At 38.0% G+C, this 19,206-nt stretch overlaps 1 protein-coding gene across 2 annotated transcripts; it reads left to right on the forward strand.

Annotated features, from left to right (window-relative positions):
- Nucleotides 1–2,892: 2,892 nt before the first annotated feature.
- Nucleotides 2,893–18,881, forward strand: LOC103718234 (cytochrome c oxidase assembly protein COX15). 2 transcript variants are annotated; one of them, XM_008806950.4, is made up of 8 exons: nt 2,893–3,109; nt 7,068–7,305; nt 12,119–12,432; nt 13,479–13,704; nt 13,786–14,031; nt 14,129–14,239; nt 17,230–17,361; nt 18,313–18,881. In XM_008806950.4, the coding sequence occupies exons 2-8, from the start codon at nt 7,111–7,113 to the stop codon at nt 18,484–18,486; spliced, it is 1,398 nt and encodes a 465-aa protein (XP_008805172.2). In that variant the 5' UTR covers nt 2,893–3,109; nt 7,068–7,110; the 3' UTR covers nt 18,487–18,881. The 2 variants fall into 2 exon arrangements, with proteins under 2 accessions (XP_008805172.2, XP_008805173.2); XM_008806951.3 differs by lacking the exon at nt 2,893–3,109 and having other exon boundaries at nt 12,186–12,432.
- The last annotated feature ends 325 nt before the right edge of the window (nt 18,882–19,206 follow it).

A 19,206-nucleotide genomic window follows, 5' to 3' on the forward strand; every position in this document is an offset into this window, starting at 1 on the left:
TGTAGATTTGGGGGGGAAAAAAAAACTGCGACACAACTTCACTGGCCTTCATCTTCAGATACAGTCAACTCTAAACCCCTTCGGAACAGTCAACTTGCTGGCAAGGATAACCATCTACAGAATTGCTGGTAGAAACACTTCTCAATCCTGAAAAATAACAAGAAGGCAAATCAGATGTTAGAACCAACTCACCCAGAAAGAGCAAGAGCAATTGGTACCTGGCTAGACAGAAATGCCCATATTTCTGAGGAGAGGAGGACACCCCCGAGGGCAGTGGGGAATAGAGCCATTCGTCATGTGATCGAGATTATCGCCACGACCCAGTTACCTTCACTGAGGTGGGTTAGGGACACCTGGGGCTTTCACACCGCTTCTACAGCACCCCGAGTGACTATTGTTTCTTGGGAACCTCTACCCCCTGGCCACCTTAAGGTGAACTTTGACGGTAGTGTCTTGGCAAGCGGAGACAACGGAGGGACTGAATTTGTGATCCGAGACCATAGGTCTAGGCTGGTTGTGGTAGGCGAGTGGCGCACTTGTGACATAACTGCTATTGGAGCCGAGCTCAGGGCAGCATGTGAGGGGATCACCTATGTGAGGAGTGTTTTAAAAACTGACTGCACTATTTGGGAGGAAGACTCTGCTACGGTGATTGAGTGGATTCGTCAGGTGGAGCAACCGGGCAATGGCCATCCATTACTCAGGGATATCCAACGATTTGTGTCCAAAAGGCACTATATCCAGGTTTCTCATATTTATCGAGAGGCGAACAGGGCTGCTAACTGGGTCGCCTCCTTTGCTGTTCGTCACTCAGAAGAGATCTTGTAGACAAGGTCCAACTCTTCCCCTTCACCCCTGTGTCATCTTATTTCACTTGACTCTGCCAGTAGTGCTCATGTTAGACTGATGTGAGCTACCGATGTACTAAAAAAAAAAGTTTTCGAAATAAATAACACAATACAGGGACTAGAGCATAGTTTTACATCTAAACTAGAAAATTATCACCTGTCCAATAGATGCATGCTTTATGTCACACAGATTATAATTTTTTATCAACTTGTACTCAAATAATTACATCTTACAAACTATTTTTCATGCCAGGAAAGAAAAACGATTCAAGCAGCATAAAGTAAGATGCCACCTATGCTATTGGTGTTCGATCTTTGGCATCCTGATCTTTAGCATTATTTACTTCATTCGGACCATCCATATCCATTTGTCATCTTTTGCATGGTTTGGAGCAAGGTACGTCGTCTCAATACTGGGGCCCATACTAGTGCTATCACGTCACTATGTCGATACGTGCGGTGTACTGAGTGGTGGTATTTTCCCATATTATATAATCGGTATGGTATGGTACACCTCATACCATCTAGTTCGATACGATATGACGTACCATGTTCTGGAGATATGTATAAATCATTATTCGTAATATGGAACTCTCAAGCATTCGACCAGATTTCAGAGCCTACTCATGGCAAATGAACATCATTATCAACTTATATAGTCAAGTAAAAAGAATGATTGATAGGATCATATATGTCGAGAAAATAATGCTTAGACGGTGCTTTCAAAGTCCCGCGATCATGGCTGCTTTTGCTAAAGGCAAGAGAAGAAGAATAGAAGAAGAATGATTGATAGGATCATATATGTCAAGTAAGATCTGTCATCAACTTACTCATCTTGGTGCTTTGTGATTGTTTAAGATGAGAAAAAAAAGAAGCAGGCATGTCATATTTAATTTTTGATCAGTAGCTCAGAACACTCATACACCTGTACATACTTCTATCATGCTTTATAGCAGATCACAATGGGTTCACAGAACTTCTGTTTGTATATATAGATTGCATTGTGGTTCTGATGTTAATGTAGACATTATTTCTCTAAATTGCTTTAATACACGTTTCACATATCTAATACATGTTGCATGAATATCTCAGAAACTGGATCCAATTCTCTAGCTGATTTTTATCCTGATAAGGACAAAAGTTTTTGCCATCCCACTAATATCTATACTCATATTTGTATCTACTAAAGAAAATAGGTAAGATATGGGCATACACAAATATCTGATCTGATCTGTACCAAATCCATTTTCAGACCTATAGCTTTTAAAACTAGAAAAGGTGGAGTAAGTGATAATAGCATCACTATTTTTTTTGGTTAAGTATAGCATCACTGTGTTTTCAATGCAAACAGCCGAACTGGTCTGGTTAACCTGAACTTGAGTTCGAGGCGTCCAGTTACGTGCAAACGTGCCCTAAAGGGACCCAAAACTGGAGTACCTATGTTTGGCTCTGAGTTGGTCCAGACCAAATGATAAGGACAGGCTTTAGGTCTGGTTTCTGCCAAGCCGGTCTGTGGTTTGGATTCTAAAACTTGAGTCCGAACCCAATCCTCAGAATCCATCCGAAGCCTTGCTTGATTCGGGATTGGTTTAACGAGATCGGGGATTTGTTTCGACTCTCCTTTTTGAGATTGTTTTTTTTTTTTTTTAAACCAGCCACTCATACTAATCTCACGAGCATTGGCAACAGAGTTACAAACCAAAATACTTCACAACAGTGGAGGAATAGGTACACTAATCTCGGGATTGATTTCAAATACCAGGCCCCGTCCAATCTGTCCATATTTCTATAGAGTTTAGTTGAAAATTCTGTATAGTTTATGCATTAAATTGCTCATTTTAAATGTAACGTTGCATCAACCAAAAACTATCCAACTAGGATTTCTTTTTCTCTTTCCGTAGATTGAAGACTAGAATTTAGGTTGGATACTTGGATTTATGTAGGCTCTTTAAAAATAATGAGATGGATGGGCCGATAAATTTGATTCTTATAGAATATTTAGTTTTACTGTAGGAATATCTAAACGGGTGCTCAAACTTTCTTTTCACGAAATTAGGGATTGGTTTCGACCCTGCTGTCCCCGCCCACAATATTTTCGTGCGCTCCTCAGTCTCGTTCCCCCTCCGCCGCTAGGGACCGCACTTCGCCCCTCTCCTCGCCTCCTTCCTCCTTCAACTCCTCGAGGTCTGAGGAAAGAGGAATAGCTGAGAGCTGAGGAATAGCTGTCAAGTGATCACACCTCCATTGCCTACGATTTCTGGGTGAGCCTTCTTCTCCTTCTCTTCTTCCTCTTTCCTTCCGAAATCCCTCAAAAATGGATTTTTTTCGCTTATCCATGTGATTTAGAGGGCAATAGTCGTGCTGTATAGGAGGGAGTTCTATGTACCTGATCATTTTTGTTTCTTGGATGGTGCTGGGTTTCCTGTGTTTGCGGGCTTTGAGAAGAGGAGGGGCGGATTTGAGTTTGGAATTGAGTTTTATCGCTGTTTGTTGTCGTTCTGGGTCTACTGTTGCCGAAACCGTATCAAAATACTACCTTTTTGAACAGATTTACCTGGTTTCCTGTTTATAATTTGCAATTTATACAAGGAAAATCGCAGGGGGAAAATGTTTTTTTTTTATTTTTTTTCCGTCGCTTTCTCATTTATAGCTTGCATTTAAATGTAAAATGGTGGAAAAGAGAGATCTTTTTAGCTGTTCAGGTGGGTTTCGCCTTGTTTTTTCTTTTTCAGCTGGTTACTGAACACATCATGGAGCCCCAGTTTAGATTCCGATGGTTCTTTCCGGTTGCTCTCGATGCGAGCATTCTAAAAGCCGGTCACACATTTGGGGTTTTTCAATCTTTTGTTTAACCAATTGCAAAAATCAGATCTTTTCTAGATTCCAAACGGATTTTGAGCGTTGACGCGATGACACTGTTTTTACTTCTTTAATTGTCAGATGACCTCATTCTATGATTTTGAGTCTTTCCCATTTGGTAGTCCCCTGTCACACCTCCAACAAATTTGATCTGACACCTATTCAGCCACTATATGCAACTATATATCTTTAGTTTGTGCATGTCTTGTAACAGCATATGATCATGAATCTTGTAACTGCATACAACAATATATTTTTTGATTTGCCTGTCTCATTGGTATCAACACAATGACTACCACATTTGTCTCCGTGTACTGTAAATGCCATTGGCCCTCTGTTGCTCGTAAGTTATTTGATGAAATGCCTGAGAGGAATGAGATTGAAACCATGAATTCTGGTGCTGGATCCACTAATGATGCACAATATGTAGTGCTATCGAATATTTATGCTGCTTCAGAAAAATGGGAAGAAGCAGAGAGGATAGGGAGGAGAATGGTGGAAAATGGAATACAAAAAATGCGTGGTTGCAGTTCGATCATGGTAGGTAACACAGACTATCAGTTCCATGCTGGGGCAATTGTAGAGACTCAAGCACATATGCTATGTGGGGCCTAGGATTAGACATTTGAAGTAGTAGGATCATGAGAATTGGCGGATGCTGGCATTGTTGGATGTTTCCAAACTCAAACAGGTTAGAGAAAAAATATTCAAGTTGCACAAGAAAAGTTTGCTTTGAGAATTTAGTAGATTTTATTCAATACTGAGCTTAGGATATGAGCTGAAGCAAGGAAGAAGGTATTGGCTCTCCCTTAGACTAATTTTGATAGTGGATCACTGGATAAACTAGGATACCAAGCAATGAGCTGAGATGAGATGAAAACAGTGTGATATTGTTTACACACAATGAGCAAATACAGTAATGAAACCCATAAGGGTGTAAAGATATACTAATTCTTATTCAAGATTGAAGCATAGTAAACAAGGTTTAGAAAAAAAGAATCTGTGATACATAACTAAGCATAGATTCCTGTCAACAAGAGGAAGTCTTCAAAAAAAATTTCATCATTTTCAAAAAATAAAAAGGCCCCCTTAGTGAGTTTGCCTTAGGCTCCCAAATGCATTGGGCCGCCCCTGGCCAACGCTGCCACCACCGCTTCGCTACAATCCCCTGAAACCTCTCTATCCCGCTTCACATTACCTGAAATCCCCCTCTTGGCAGTTGTTAAGGTGCCTGATTCTAATGAAACCTACATGAGGGGTCTCTCTGAGTGTGTCTGCTTGTGTTTATGTGCTCAAAAAACAGTTTTGCAATCAAGATATTTGATGGATATCAAAAAATCCATTGTGAATGGTGATTCACCCTTTTAGGATCGGGAAGTCCATGGCCGTCAGACTCCTACTCTTGGCGGAGTTATCCTCAAACAACGATGTGCATCTAAACAAGCTTTTAAGCTTTTGAAAACTGTGAAGCTAAATATCACAAGAATGATCCTTTAACCACTGATCATGACATAGAGTGTATTGGAAGTCTTTTGCCAACATGTTTTGTGAGAAGAAAACAAATTTTTGGATCAAGTTTGCATTGTGTGAGTAATTATGGCCAGTACTCTGTAAAATCTGTACAACAGACTGAGCTGGATGAGAGGACTGTGGGCATCTGCAAACAATCCACAATCGTACAATGTGGGCTGTGGTCATCAGATGCCTCATCTTACAATTGTGGGTTGTTTGCAGGTTAAACCACCTCTTTATGGAAATCAATACATATTCTGCTGGCCATTGCCCGTAAATTGCTGATATGAATTTATAAATATAAAGCTTTTCTCATTTTAGAAAGAAATGCCTCATGCCCCTGGGCCTTCCAATGTCAGGACATGTTTCTTTCCATAAGGACATGTTTGAACAGTCCTGAAAGTACTGAAAGCATTCCTTTAAAGTATTTTTTTTATCATTTATTGATTGATTATATCTTGATACGGTAGTATCTCTGTTTCTTTTACTTGTCTATTGTGGATTATAATTGATGCCACTTGTACCGACACAACGTCTTACTTAATTCCCTCTTCTAATAAAAATACAAACTCCTATTTGCATGTGTATGGATATGTTATGATTCATGCTCTGATTTGTTTCTTCAAGCTACTAATGCAGGGAAAGTTTTTATTCTTTCATATTCTGCCTCTGTTTGGTATATTATTTAATTAGATTTACCAACATGATTACCAATTTCAGTTGAGCTGATATGATATAGTGCTCAAGATATTAGCTAAATCTTGGCTTTGAATCTCAAGGAAGCAAGAAATTACCCATTTCTTCGTAATCACTTATATTTGATGTGAAAAACTTAGGTGCGACGGTGATGTTTTTGCTGAATTATTATGCTGGCGGCCTCTGCCTTTCTATCCTTTGGCCCATCACAGTTGCTCCTAAATATTTTGAACAATGATTTTATCTCTGCTTTCTAAGGGGAAAAGTATCACTGAATTTATATCAGATGTCTTCTAGCCATAAAGCCTGATCTCATTGAAGATCTCTTTCTCTCTCTCCACCCTGCTCACTAAAGCCTGGTGGCAGGCTGGAGAGCAACAACAATTTGATATCTATTTATTGAGTTTACCATCCTATGATGGTCTGTCATTTTGAAATTAGCATTCGGAAGTTCCATGGCTCTTGGCTTCTCTTTAGCTCTAACGGTTCATTGTTAAATTAGCTCACTGGACCCCGGTTGTAGGCTGTTCGGCAGCAACTATGATCCCCTCATCGCCCCTGTTTATTAGTTTAATTTGTTAGTTGTTAAGCAATGAATTGTTAAGTGTAAAACCATGGAGCTTCTTTAGTTTTACTACTTCACTATGAATTAGTCTCCAAATTGATGGTTTATGTATAACTTAATCATTTATAGCAGATTAAAGAAAAATGTAGTTTTATTTCAATGAAGAGGGATTTATTTTGCTTGTATTAATTTTGCCCATATTCTCTGTTCATGGTTATATTTACTTTGAATATATAGTTATCATTGTTTGAGAACTTGAATGAAATATTGTGATAGTGATGCTAAAAATTGATATTTTGGCGATAAGAGAGTAACAGAACTTGTTGGGAAAATGCCAATAAGTTTTGAATTTTTAACCTTTTTTTTTGTAATTTTTTAAAGCTTTAATATATTTTTCTATATATGATAATTAATAATTAGTATATTTATTATGTCATCATGATGTCATAGTTCAACCTAGGTTGACAGGGTGGTTGAACCATTGACCTAGGACCTGGTTCCTTTTCTGATTTGTTGCACAATTTGGCTTTTAAAACATTGCATAAACCCAACTGAGAACTGTTGTCTTTCTTTGTCTTTGGTTTCAGATTTTGCTACTGCTGACACAAAAAAGAGTGGCATTCAAGAGCAATGCTGGGGAGCAGACTTGGAACCCTCCTTCGGAGGAGCAAAGCCCAAGCCCTAATCACTCAGCTAAAGGGTTCTCCTAGAGTTTCCACTAATTTATCCTTGTTGTCTCCTTTGAGGTTCACGGCCTCAGCACCCTTGGAGGGATGTTTTCTTTCAAGACATAGCCCTTTCTATGCAGTTAAATCTATTCCCAAGGTTCTATTCTTCTATTTCATCTTACCTGCATGCCCATTTGATTCTATAGATCCTATCTACTCTACTATTTTGTTTGATTTATGCTGATCAGATCTTATGTTGGTAGTCTTCCTAGGGTGGTATTAAGTCTTGATCTTAAGCTAATTTGATGTAACATGGTATTATTTTGTTTAGTTGACTTTGTTTTAATTGGGTTACAGTCATGTTGAGTGTTCGCTAATTTATTAGAACAATTTATATATGATGCGTTATTATGAAAAATCTGAAATTAAAATTTAAAAAAGGATCCATGGTGTTACCACTTTGGAGACACTATAGGTCGAGATGGTTAACTTCGGTCATAGCCCTGCTCAGATTGATTGATGATACTACCTTGGGCAAGAGTGTGAGTTATCCATGTGCCCATATTCCTTTGTGGGAAAAATCAACTATTGATCTTGGTACCAAGATTCAAGCCGATCTGGATGCTTGGGACTTAGATGTTTGATCCAAAATCATGACCAGTTGATTCTTGGCCACGGAAAATCAAGGGAGGCGTAAAATAGACAAATACAAATAAGTGGTGCTTCCCTCTAAAAAATTCATAATTGTGCATAGAAACTAAATGTAAAATGCTAATGGTGTAAAAGACTAAGAAATTCTTTGATTCTCTGATGAGATAAAAGACAACAACCACTTATGGATTGTATTACATGCATCCCATGGGTAGACCTTAGAAATACCTAAAAATATACACATTGTGTCTTTCTTGTGTTTCACAATTTTTATGAGGTGAAGTTGTATCTATGGATAAATGGGTAGTACACTAGATGTGTCTTGGCTCCTGGGCTAGCAAGACCACCACCAGTATAGTTTTTGTTTGCCACAGATGCCATCTGACACACAACTAGTGTTCTTACTAGTTGTTGAGCCAACTCACTTCCTAAAATACACTCTCCCTCTCACATTCACGAACTTAAAACTATATTCGATTATCTATAGGAATTGCATCATATTCAGATTTTGAAGATTTCTCTGATTCTGACCCGAATCATAGAATCCGATTTGTTGTCACATCCAGCAAAGTCTCACATAAAATGTAGTCTTTGGCCATCAAGTCTAATAAACATGAAAAAAGTCATAAAAATAGCCCAAAAAAGTCAAAATATTAGGAGAAAAAAGACATGGACTTGGTGAGAGGGATTGAGATGGGAACGGGTAAGAAAGATTGAGATTTTTGATTTTCTTTCTAGTGCTGGAGAAGAGCCCAAGACATGCCGTATCGGCCCAAACCGGACAATACGGGATGTACCATACCATACCGGTTCGGTACTGGTACTCAGTACGGATGGTGTACGGATTCTTGGTACGCCAAAAAAATTTCGTACCGTATCGTACCGACACTGTGCTAGTGTGGCACCAGTACGGAGTCTGATACCAAGACGGCGAACCTTGGAAGAGCCTCTGTGCCTTTAGGGTGGTGGTGGCAAGAGTTAGATTACAGGTCAATGGAGAAGAGAGGAGGACTTTAATTGGAAAGAAGAAGAAAAAGGGGAGGAGTGGATGAGTGGGAGTGGTGGTGGCTTGGAAAAGGGGCTTGGATGTCACGAACTTGTAGGAGGGGAGAATCCCACTTTTTCAAGTTTTTCCTTATGATTAATAGATTATTGTATCTTTGATGGAAATTTTGAGAGGGGAATAGAAAATGGATGACTAGATGGAAATAGGAGATGGGTCCTTCGAATGGAATATGGACAATTGTTAGATGAGACATGCACAAAGCTAGCTTGGAATTATGAATATTTTGTTCTTTGACTGGGAAATGTATGAAGGCAATCATTGAAAGTATTAAATCTAATATTTACAATTCTTATTGGCTAATTTTTGAAATAATTTAAATAATTAGTATTAACAAAAAAGATCAACAGTTCAAAATTTCTTATCTGAGTTCGTGATTCAACATGATCTACATTAATTCAATCCAAATAGAACTCTACCCCTATGACTAGAGTCGGGTCAAAACTTTGGCCTTAGCCCACTTATTTAAAGGTCAAGCCAGAAAAATTGACTTATACTTGACCCTAATTGAATAACCATCGGCCCAAAGCCAGCCCAAATAGGGCTGAACTTGTGTCAGGTTAGGTTTTCAGGTTGGGTCAGTATTTTGCCTCCCCTAGCTGGAGGCCTCGAACTATATCCGATTCGGGTTTTAAAGATGCTTCTGCTAGGATCTAATCCTTAAGCACCACAACCCATTGTTACTCCTAGTGAAGTCTCACATAAACCTGAGTGCCATCGTCTTTCTTTGTCTCTGGCTTCAGATTTTGCCACTGCTGATGCAAGGAGAATGGGATTTAAAAGAGATGCTGGGGAGCATGCTTGGATCTCTCCTTTGAAGAAATTAAATCCAAACCTAAGGGTTTGCGGTGACTTATCTCTGCTGTTCCTTTCGAAGTTCATGGCCTCGGGATCTTGTGAGGGATGTTTTCTTTCATAAATAGCTCCTCTTTGCATTGAAATCCCTTCTGAAAGTTCTATTCTTCTCTTTCAACTTCCATGTTCGTTTGATTCTAAAGAACTATCAAAACTGCCATTTTGTTTGATTCATGTCGATTAAATCTTATTTTGGTATTCTTCTTAGGGTGGCAAGAAGTTGATCTTAAGTTAATTTGATGTAATAATGGTATTAGTTTGTTTTATAGTTGTCTTTGTTGTAGATGGGGTACAGCCATGTTGTGCTGTGTTCACTAGTTCATCGAAAGAAATCCAAAATTAAAATTAGAAAAGGATTTGGGGTGTTACCACTCTGAAGGCATTGGAGTTCTAGATGATTAACTTATGGTCATGGTTGTATTCCTTGATCAATAAATCTTAAAATTGCGAAAATAGAAAAAAGGCCAAAAGATCAGGAGAAAATGACAAGGATTTGGTGAGGGAGATTACGACAAGGGGAAGAAAGATCGAGACCTTTGGCCTTCTCCCCAGTGTCAGAGGGGAGCCCCAATCCCTTGATGGCAGTAGCAGCAAGAGATATGGAACTGGGGTCAGTGAAGAAGAGAGGAGTTTAAGTGGAAAGAAGAGAAGAGAAGGGGGGACAAGTGGATCCATTACAAGGGGGGTTTAGAAAGGGGGCCTAGCTGCTACAAACTTGTAGGAGGGGAGAATACCCTTCGTTCTCTCTCCCCCCATTCTATATTTTATTTTCTTATTATAAATAGATTATTGTCGCTTTGATGGAAATTTTGAGAGGAGAATAGATGGATGGCTGGATGGAAGGAGATGAGTCCTTGGAATGGAACACTGATCATGAGGTGAGATGTGCAAGAGGCCAGCTTGGAAATATGAATGATTTCTCTGACTTAGGGAAGTATGAAGGAAATCACTGAAAGTATGAAGGCAATCATTGAAAGTCTTAAATCCTTAAATCCAATCTTTTGCAATTTTTATCAACAAATTTTCAAGTTGTTTCAACCCAAATAGAATTCTACCCTTATGACTGGATTTGGGTCAAAAATCTGGCCCATAGCCCACTTATTTAAAGTTCAATTCACAAAAAATTACCTATATTTGACCCTAACTAAAAAAAACAATCGACCCAAAGCTGGCCAAATAGGGTTGAACTCAGGTCAGGTTTTCAGGTTGGGTCAATATTTTGCCACCCATAAATTGAAGCTTGGAACTGCATCTAATTCGGGTTTTAAAGATGCTTTTGTTAGGATCCGATCCATATGCACTCCAACTGGTTGTCACCCCAAGTGAAGTCTCACATAGACCGAACTGAGTGCTGTCATCTTTCTTGATCTCTGGCTTCTGATATTACTGCTGGTGATGTAAGGAGAGTGGGATTCGGGAGCGCTGCTGGGGAGCAGACTCGGAACTCTTCTTCGAAGGAGCTAAGTCCAAACCCTGATATCTTGGCTCATGGGGTTTTCTAGGGTTACCAGTGAGTTATCTCTTCTGTCTTCTTTGAGGTTTGTGGCCTTGAGAGCCTGTTAAGGATGTTTTCTTTCCAAATACAGCTCCTTCCTTGCATTCAAATCCCTTCCGAAGGTTCTAATCTTCTCTTTCATCTTACTTCAATGTCCTTTTGATTCTATCGATCCTATCCAATTTTCCATTTTGTTTGATTTATGTCGATCAAATCTGATAATAGTAGTCTTCGTACAGATGTAACAGGGATATTAGTTTCTTCTATAGTTGTTTTGTTTTAAGTGGTTTATAGCCATGTTCTGCTGTGCTCACTAATTCATCAGAATAATTTATATTATATTATGTCATCCTATTACTTTTCTTGCTCAAAATTCTCCGCTTCTAAGAAATAGAATGTTAGAATTAGGAGAAGTTGGATATTTGAATAATTTAATCTCTCTGCTCAAGAAATATGAAGGCAAACACCACAAGAAGAGGACAGGAGGAAAAGAGAGAAGAAAATGCAAGAAAGTCGCAAGAAGTCCACACTGTTGACATGTTGAGCTTAACTAGCCCAATTTGTACTTTTGGAGGTATTGTTAAAATAGGCGTTCTCAAATCTTGGTATTTTTGTTGTAACCCCTTCCATTTGAGGTTACAATATTTACAAAGGGCGTAACAGGTGGCCGGGGTTAGAGATTTAATAGAGATCATGTTTAATGGGATGGGTAGTTAACAGGGCCAAAAAACAAATGACTTGTGGGCTTCCTGTCTTCAATTTTGAATTTCAATTTCCCTCAAAACTAATAACTCTAACATTCTTTTATTGGATTGGTGGATTGTTACTGCTGTCCTCTATTGACTTAATATCTATTTTTGTATCACATGAAACAACCTGACATCCTATGCAAACTTTTATTTCTAGAGCATGTTCAGTCAATATTCAAGAAAAATGTCAACCTCCATGACACTCTTGAATTCAAATAAAGCAGAAATCACAAATTCAGGACTCAAATTGCTCGTTGCTAAAGGACCTCATGCTCAAAAAATGGTTGGAATATGGCTTTTTGGTTGTGCTGCTTGGGTCTTTAGTTTGGTGGTACTTGGTGGTGTTACACGCCTCACCCGTTCCGGGCTATCAATGACTGACTGGAAGTTCACTGGTAACCTTCCTCCATTGTCAGAGGACCAATGGGTTCTTGAATTTGAGAAATATCAGAAGTCTCCTGAGTACAAGAGGTAAGAGTTTGTTTCATTCATAGTGCTTTTTCTTGAAATGGATATGAAATTGTAATTTCACTGCTTTATTGTGTTCTATTTGTTACTGAGTTTCTGAATGGCTAAGTGTTTCACATGATATGTTAAGCTTTTGCATCTTTTTATTATTTTGATAAAGTAATCTTATAAGGAAATGCTTTCATTCCTGACCTTTGAGATGCTAGTGCTGATTGTGCATGTATATACTTTATCCTATTCTTCTGATCAACTTCTTTTGTGGTTTTGCAAAAAAAGGCCACTTAATTATCAAATTTGTGGAAAAGAACCACTTTTATTTCTGAAAAAAAGCCCATTTTGAATTTTACTGGACCATCACACCCCTTCTGCATGATTTCTTGCAAGGACACTTGTGTCTTTCAACCTGTTATACATATGCATCAATGATTAAGATAAATGTGCCACCATCTGAGGATAGGGGCATAATGGTCTTAATAACGTCTAAAATGTATCATATCTTAAAAAAGTAAATGGCCTTTTTTTGTAACCTTGCTGATTTCTTTTTGCCTAGGCATACACTCAGAAATGATATATTGATCATTATTAATCCAATGGGGCATATCAAAGGTCTTTTATTTAATTTTGCACTACTGCTTGGAACTTGTCTTCGTACAGAGTTCTTATTTGTTACTATGAAGTATATTAGAGCTAAAAATTCTGTTACTTTGTATTAGTTTTCAGCACTTTGTAATCATATTGTTCTATCTGCTGTAACTTGATCACACTGAACCAATATTTGACAATATATGCATTATATGCCATGGGTTATAGATCACATGGATGAACTTTGTGAAGAAGTATCATTATTTTCTTGGAAGGTATGTAAATCTTTATGTAGAGTGTGATCACCTTGATAGGCAACCTATGTTCTCAAAAGCCATCACTAATTTTACAATTTCTGGATAATTATTTATTGTTTCACAAGTTAATGCCTGGTTACTCCACAGGTATCATGTTTTCTAATATATTGCAGTTGTAGTTGTTTACAATATGTAGCATAAATCTTGCAGAGTAAACAAGGGAATGTGTATCGAAGATTTTAAATTTATCTATTGGATGGAGTATGCACACCGGATGTGGGGAAGGGGACTGGGTGCTGTTTTTGCTTTGCCGTTTACATATTTCCTGGCAAAAGGGTATATCACTCGCCAACTTGGACTCAGACTCACTGCTCTTTTTGCGCTTGGTGCTGGACAAGGATTAATTGGCTGGTGGATGGTAAAAAGTGGTCTAGAGGTAGAAGAAACTTCTCTTCTTGTCCCCTAAAATGCGCATAATTTGCGTATTTTACTTATCTTTTTCCTCTTTTGTTTCTAGGAACCTGCATCAGAATATGTTCAGCCAAGAGTTAGTCCGTACCGCTTAGCAACTCATCTTACATCTGCATTTGTTATATACTGTGGCATTTTGTGGACCGCTCTATCAATTGTCTTGCCAGAACCACCAAATGGGTCATTGAGTTGGGTGCAGGGGGCAGCAAAAGTTCGGAAACTGGCTCATCCTGTCAGTGTCCTTGTGGGCCTTACTGCACTCTCTGGAGCTTTTGTTGCAGGCAATGATGCGGTATGGCAATAACCTGCTTTATGAATGTGCTATGATTGTCATTTGGTAACGATGTTTTATGTGGTCATTCATTTTTTTGCACCATGCATGCTATTAGGGCCATGCGTACAATTCATTTCCCAAGATGGGCGATTCATGGATTCCTGATGACATTTTTAGCATGCAACCATTTATTCGCAACTTTTTCGAGAACACATCCACCGTGCAGGTAGTTCTTCAATAGTATCACTAAATGTACGGGCAATGCTATATATGTGAATATTAGTCATTAAAATTTTGGCAGATCGACTTCTTTTTGGTTGGGATATTGGGTCTTCTAGCATGTTTTCATTACATTTATATGAAGTGATTGTAGCAATAAATTTTTTATATTACAGCTTGCAGGGTTCCTAGTTTATTGCTACTGCCAGAAATCCATGATGTTTGCAGCTGTCTGATATGGAGTGTACTCCTCCCCAGTTATAAAAGTTGTCTCGTCTCTTGTTTGTCCTAGTTAGTTGCTTGGTCTATTAACTTCAGTATCTATCACAAGCTTTACACATCTGTTTGGTATAACCTTTATGATTCTTGTTCTGCCAACAGTTTAACCTTCCCCTGATATTGTTTGATCACTTCTTTTTCAGAACTCCTGAAAAAAATCCTTCTTGAACCCCTGGGATGTGTTCGGTAGATGACAGACAAACAAACATAAAGAAGAAAATGTAATTGAACCTCTTTGGCTACTATCTGGCTGTCCAGGAGAAAAGTTAAGAAATTTAGACAAATATTTGCTGAATGAGTAATATGTGGGCAAACACTTAATTCTTAATACAGGTGTGGAAAAGAGGGACAGCTAGAGAAGCCCTGGTCATGTTACTCGATGCACCAACCCCCACCCCCCACCAACAAAAATAAAAGGGGCCTCCCCAAACTCCCCTGCAAAAAAATGGCCCAAAAAACTCCAAAGACAATGATGGTGGATGCCTGGTTGAAATAAAGAGTATAGTTGTGCAAAACGTGAGGATGGGATCATGTTTGCAGAAGCTAGGAAGTCATTTAAGCCCCTGTCTCTGTTGATATTATGTTAAAGTCGCCATGTTTGCTTCTCTATCTTTGCAGTTAGAGGAATTTCAATCAATCAGGTAATCTATAGTAATTGTTGAGAGCTTCTTTAGCAAGTCCATTCTTGGATTGTCAAACTCTTTGTTTGCACCAATCATAGTATCAAAGACTAGATCATCCTCACATGGCGTAGATAATGGGCTTGAATATCAATATTCATTTGAAATCTCAAATATAATACTAAGGAATGATAATACATGTTAGATGTCAAATTTTGACATATAAAAAGGCTTGCAAAGTTCTAAAGTAGAGCTTTAATAGGAATGCCTGATGAAAAATGTTTTACAAAGCGTACTCAATTATATTAGATAGAGCAAAAGTTGTGGTTATGACAGTTCAATAATAACATGTGCAAAGAGGTGAAGGTGTAATAGTGTCCTTACTCCTTAATTTAGGGTTGTCACAAACTCTTCCACAATTACTTGTGTGTTAATATTGTTCCCTAACCTCGTATCCTCCCAAGGGAAAGAAAAGGGTTGTTCCATTATGTACATCTAGGATATCCTTTTACTTAAAACTTTTTTTTGCTTCTCCAGACTTACTGTATCGGATGCTTTCCTAATCTTTAATATTCTATCCAAGTAGCTCTTTGGCTAAACGAGTTCATAGCACCAATTTTCTGCACCTTCATTTTGGTCCTGGTGTCCTTTTCCTTATCAATGATTTATCTACTTATGTTTTTGAAAATTTTCAAGGAGTATGGATATTCTTTTATTCAGTTTTCAAGCATTTTTCTATCTGCACTCATAATCAAGTCTTATTTAACCGTATCCAGGACTGAGCAGCATTCTTGTGCCTTAGTCTTCTTAAACAATATACTTAGAGCTCAGTAGTGGCTGTCTCTTTGCAAAACCAACATATATTGTTAATAGGAAACTTTCTAATTATGAGTGATTTTATTGTCATCTTATTTATTTAATGTTTGATAAAATTGCAATTTGTTTTTTTGAACCAACAAAATCGTTCTAGCTAATATAGCCGATCAAGTAGATATTTCCCATATTTCACATTTATGAGAGTCTGAATCAACTCATGTTGGCTGGTATAGAATTATAGATAGTGGTCCAAATCAGATGTTATTAAGAAAACTTTTACTGCGATTCATATCTGTGAAACCTCAAATGAAGGCTTTGTGATGCAAGAATCGATGTACCACCTGCAATACCTGTGCCGGTCATTGTCAGGCATGTTGCTGCTTTGTCGTACCAGTCATGTTCTGGAGCTCATGGCAAAGTAAATGGGTACATTATTCCTGTATCAGTCTATGCTGTGTTTGCCTAACCAGTACAAATCATCATGGACTAATAGCATAAGAGGTATTTAGCTCTGTGCCACGCCTATACTTGTCTAGCATGGTAAGTATGCTTTGAGAGAGTATCTTAGTCCGTGATGTCATATCTTTTTGGGTTGTCTATCCATAGTTGCGCTCTGACATGTCTTCCTATCAAACATCAACTCATAGTCTTCATTAGATGATGAATTTGAGCTTTGCCATGTCTCTCAATAATTTAATGACTTGTGTAACTTAGTTTCATCATCCTGCAACCTCAACTTGTTTTTCTTTTTGCAATCTATTGATTAGAGCAGACAAAATTGTATTCCTTTGCACCCAATATTGTTCTCTGAAAATGCCAAGTTAGTGAACGGTGGTATAGCACCATACTTTACACGCTTATTAGTTGTAGCATTGTTTTTTATCATTTCATGTTTTTACTAGTCATTCAGCAAAGTTAATTACTGATAAAGAGACATTATCATATATTTAGATAGAGGCAGAATTGCTTGTTCAGAAAATTGTAAAGTAGAAGACAGATGAAATTTCTTACGAAACAAAGTTGACCCTCCATCACTCTTTTTACATCAAACTATTGCAATTGGGTAATCTCCAAGTAAATAAAGTTTGTCTCCATGCAGCATATATGTTATATTTTGACTCCATTTTTAGAGGTGGAAACAGACGTTTCAAATTTGTATAATCCTTTTATATATTTAAATTTAAATGCCTTGCATTTATGATTAAAGACCTTTAAGACCATCAGTTGTTCTACAAGTATCGGACACCAACCTGGTTATTAATGCGATTACTGTGTTGTGTAGCTCAATCATCGAATCCTTGCAACAACCACTTTGATGTCAGTCGGTGGTTTGTGGCTAGCAGCAAGAAAACTAGACATGCATCCTGCTATAAAATCATTAGTTGGAAGTGTGTTGGGGATGACTGCACTTCAGGTATAGCTATAAAATTTCTTTGTACCATCTATTTTCTCTATAACGTCTTTACTGAGGTGAGCATCATATAATGCTGTTGTATTGCTGTCATTGCTCATTAATTTCCATTGTAGCGGCTAATAATAGCTGCTAAAACATAGTAATAAAATTATGCACAAAAGCTTGAGTTTTAGCCAAATAATGACTGGTCATAATATTATTAGAATCAATAGAGGCTTAGACACGAAACCTTCTGCTATGATAGCTTTATCAGAACCATGATTTGGACTATTTTGACAAAATAGGAACACCTTGAGGTACAACTTTTCATATGCGTCAAACTGATCTGAGAATGCTATCGGGCTTACCAACATATCTAACCCAATGTTACGTGCTCACCTTATAATATCTACCTAAATATTGATAATTTGTGTTTTTCTGGTAAGGCAATATGCACAACTATGCTGTATTTGCAAGAAAATAAGTTCGCAATGAAAATGCAGAGCCTGCTCGTGATCATTAATGAGTTTGGGAGATTTGGAAGACATATTTTCCGGAAGACATAATGCATGGTATAGGCTTTAGCCTTTGAGGGGATCCATCTCTGTAATTCCATGAATGATTGATGAATACCTGCAAACATAAAATATCATGACTAATCGTTCATATCTATATCCATCCGTATGTTATTTTGTAGTGTATAATTGATAATCAGTTGTTGAGATGAGCACAGAAATTAAGTTCCTGCAGAATGACCTGGCGCATAATGGTGATACTCAAGTGAAATCTAATATTATTAGGAAAGCGTTAGTGACTTGGAAATTACAAGACAAATTTCTAATTAAAATGCATAAAAGAGTATTGCAAATAATGAATTTATCTATTCATAGAACAAGATTTTTGTTAGGATCTTTTAATCTATGTTTTTGCAATGAAAGTGGAAAATAATCCTATTTTGGTCCTCTATTTCAGGTAACTTTAGGAATATCGACGCTTCTAACTTATGTTCCAGTCTCTCTGGCCTCAGCCCACCAAGCTGGAGCATTGACCCTGCTGACCCTTATGATCCTTCTTGCTCATACTGTAAGGAAGCCATCACCAGCGCTTCTTAAGTCGCTGGCTTCCATGCCAAAATCCAGAGCCTAAATTGGGAGGGGTGAAAAATCATTGATATTTCCTGACCTGGCGCATTAATTGATGAGCAGTGGACTTTTTGCCTAGCAGGTCTCAAGCTTATTCTCTTCCCCAAGTTATGTTTAAGCACCGATACTTTCAGCAGGGCCTGGTTTTGAGGCAGGTTATGCTATTATGATCTTCAAGGGAGAGATGCTTCAGAGGGCTGGTAGCCCCGTTTCCTTGGATATGCTGCCAGTGAGTTATATTTTGTTACATTTTAATTGTTTTTGTAAAGCAGCTGCTTATTTTAAATCTATATGTTTTCTTTGTCGATTATCCATTCTCCATTGGGAAAACATGAACCTTACAAGGAAAATAAAATGTGCAATATTCACTTGGTTGCATGCCAATATTTTTGGCACAAATTCAGGATCTTCCTGTGTATTTTGTGTGAAATCAAAGGCTTAGCTGTGCTCGACATTTATGTATGGACTTAAAATTTGAGACATACATGGAGGACTCTGTAATCCCAGAGCATGCTCAGAAATGGTTTGAGTGGTATTATCAATATGATTAGTGAGCTCAAGCAGTGATCTAATGCAATATCAGACATTATTGGTGCTTTCATAGCAACCCCAGTTTGGGATGGGACAGACAAGGAGAGCGGGAGCACATATGCAATAAGTTTTACATTGGAACCCTGGAATTCTGGTTATGAAACTATTTCTGCTGCAATCCAAAAAGTTGAAA

This window comes from Phoenix dactylifera, unplaced genomic scaffold, assembly GCF_009389715.1.
Source record: "Phoenix dactylifera cultivar Barhee BC4 unplaced genomic scaffold, palm_55x_up_171113_PBpolish2nd_filt_p 000090F, whole genome shotgun sequence".
Classification (NCBI taxonomy): Eukaryota; Viridiplantae; Streptophyta; class Magnoliopsida; order Arecales; family Arecaceae; genus Phoenix; species Phoenix dactylifera.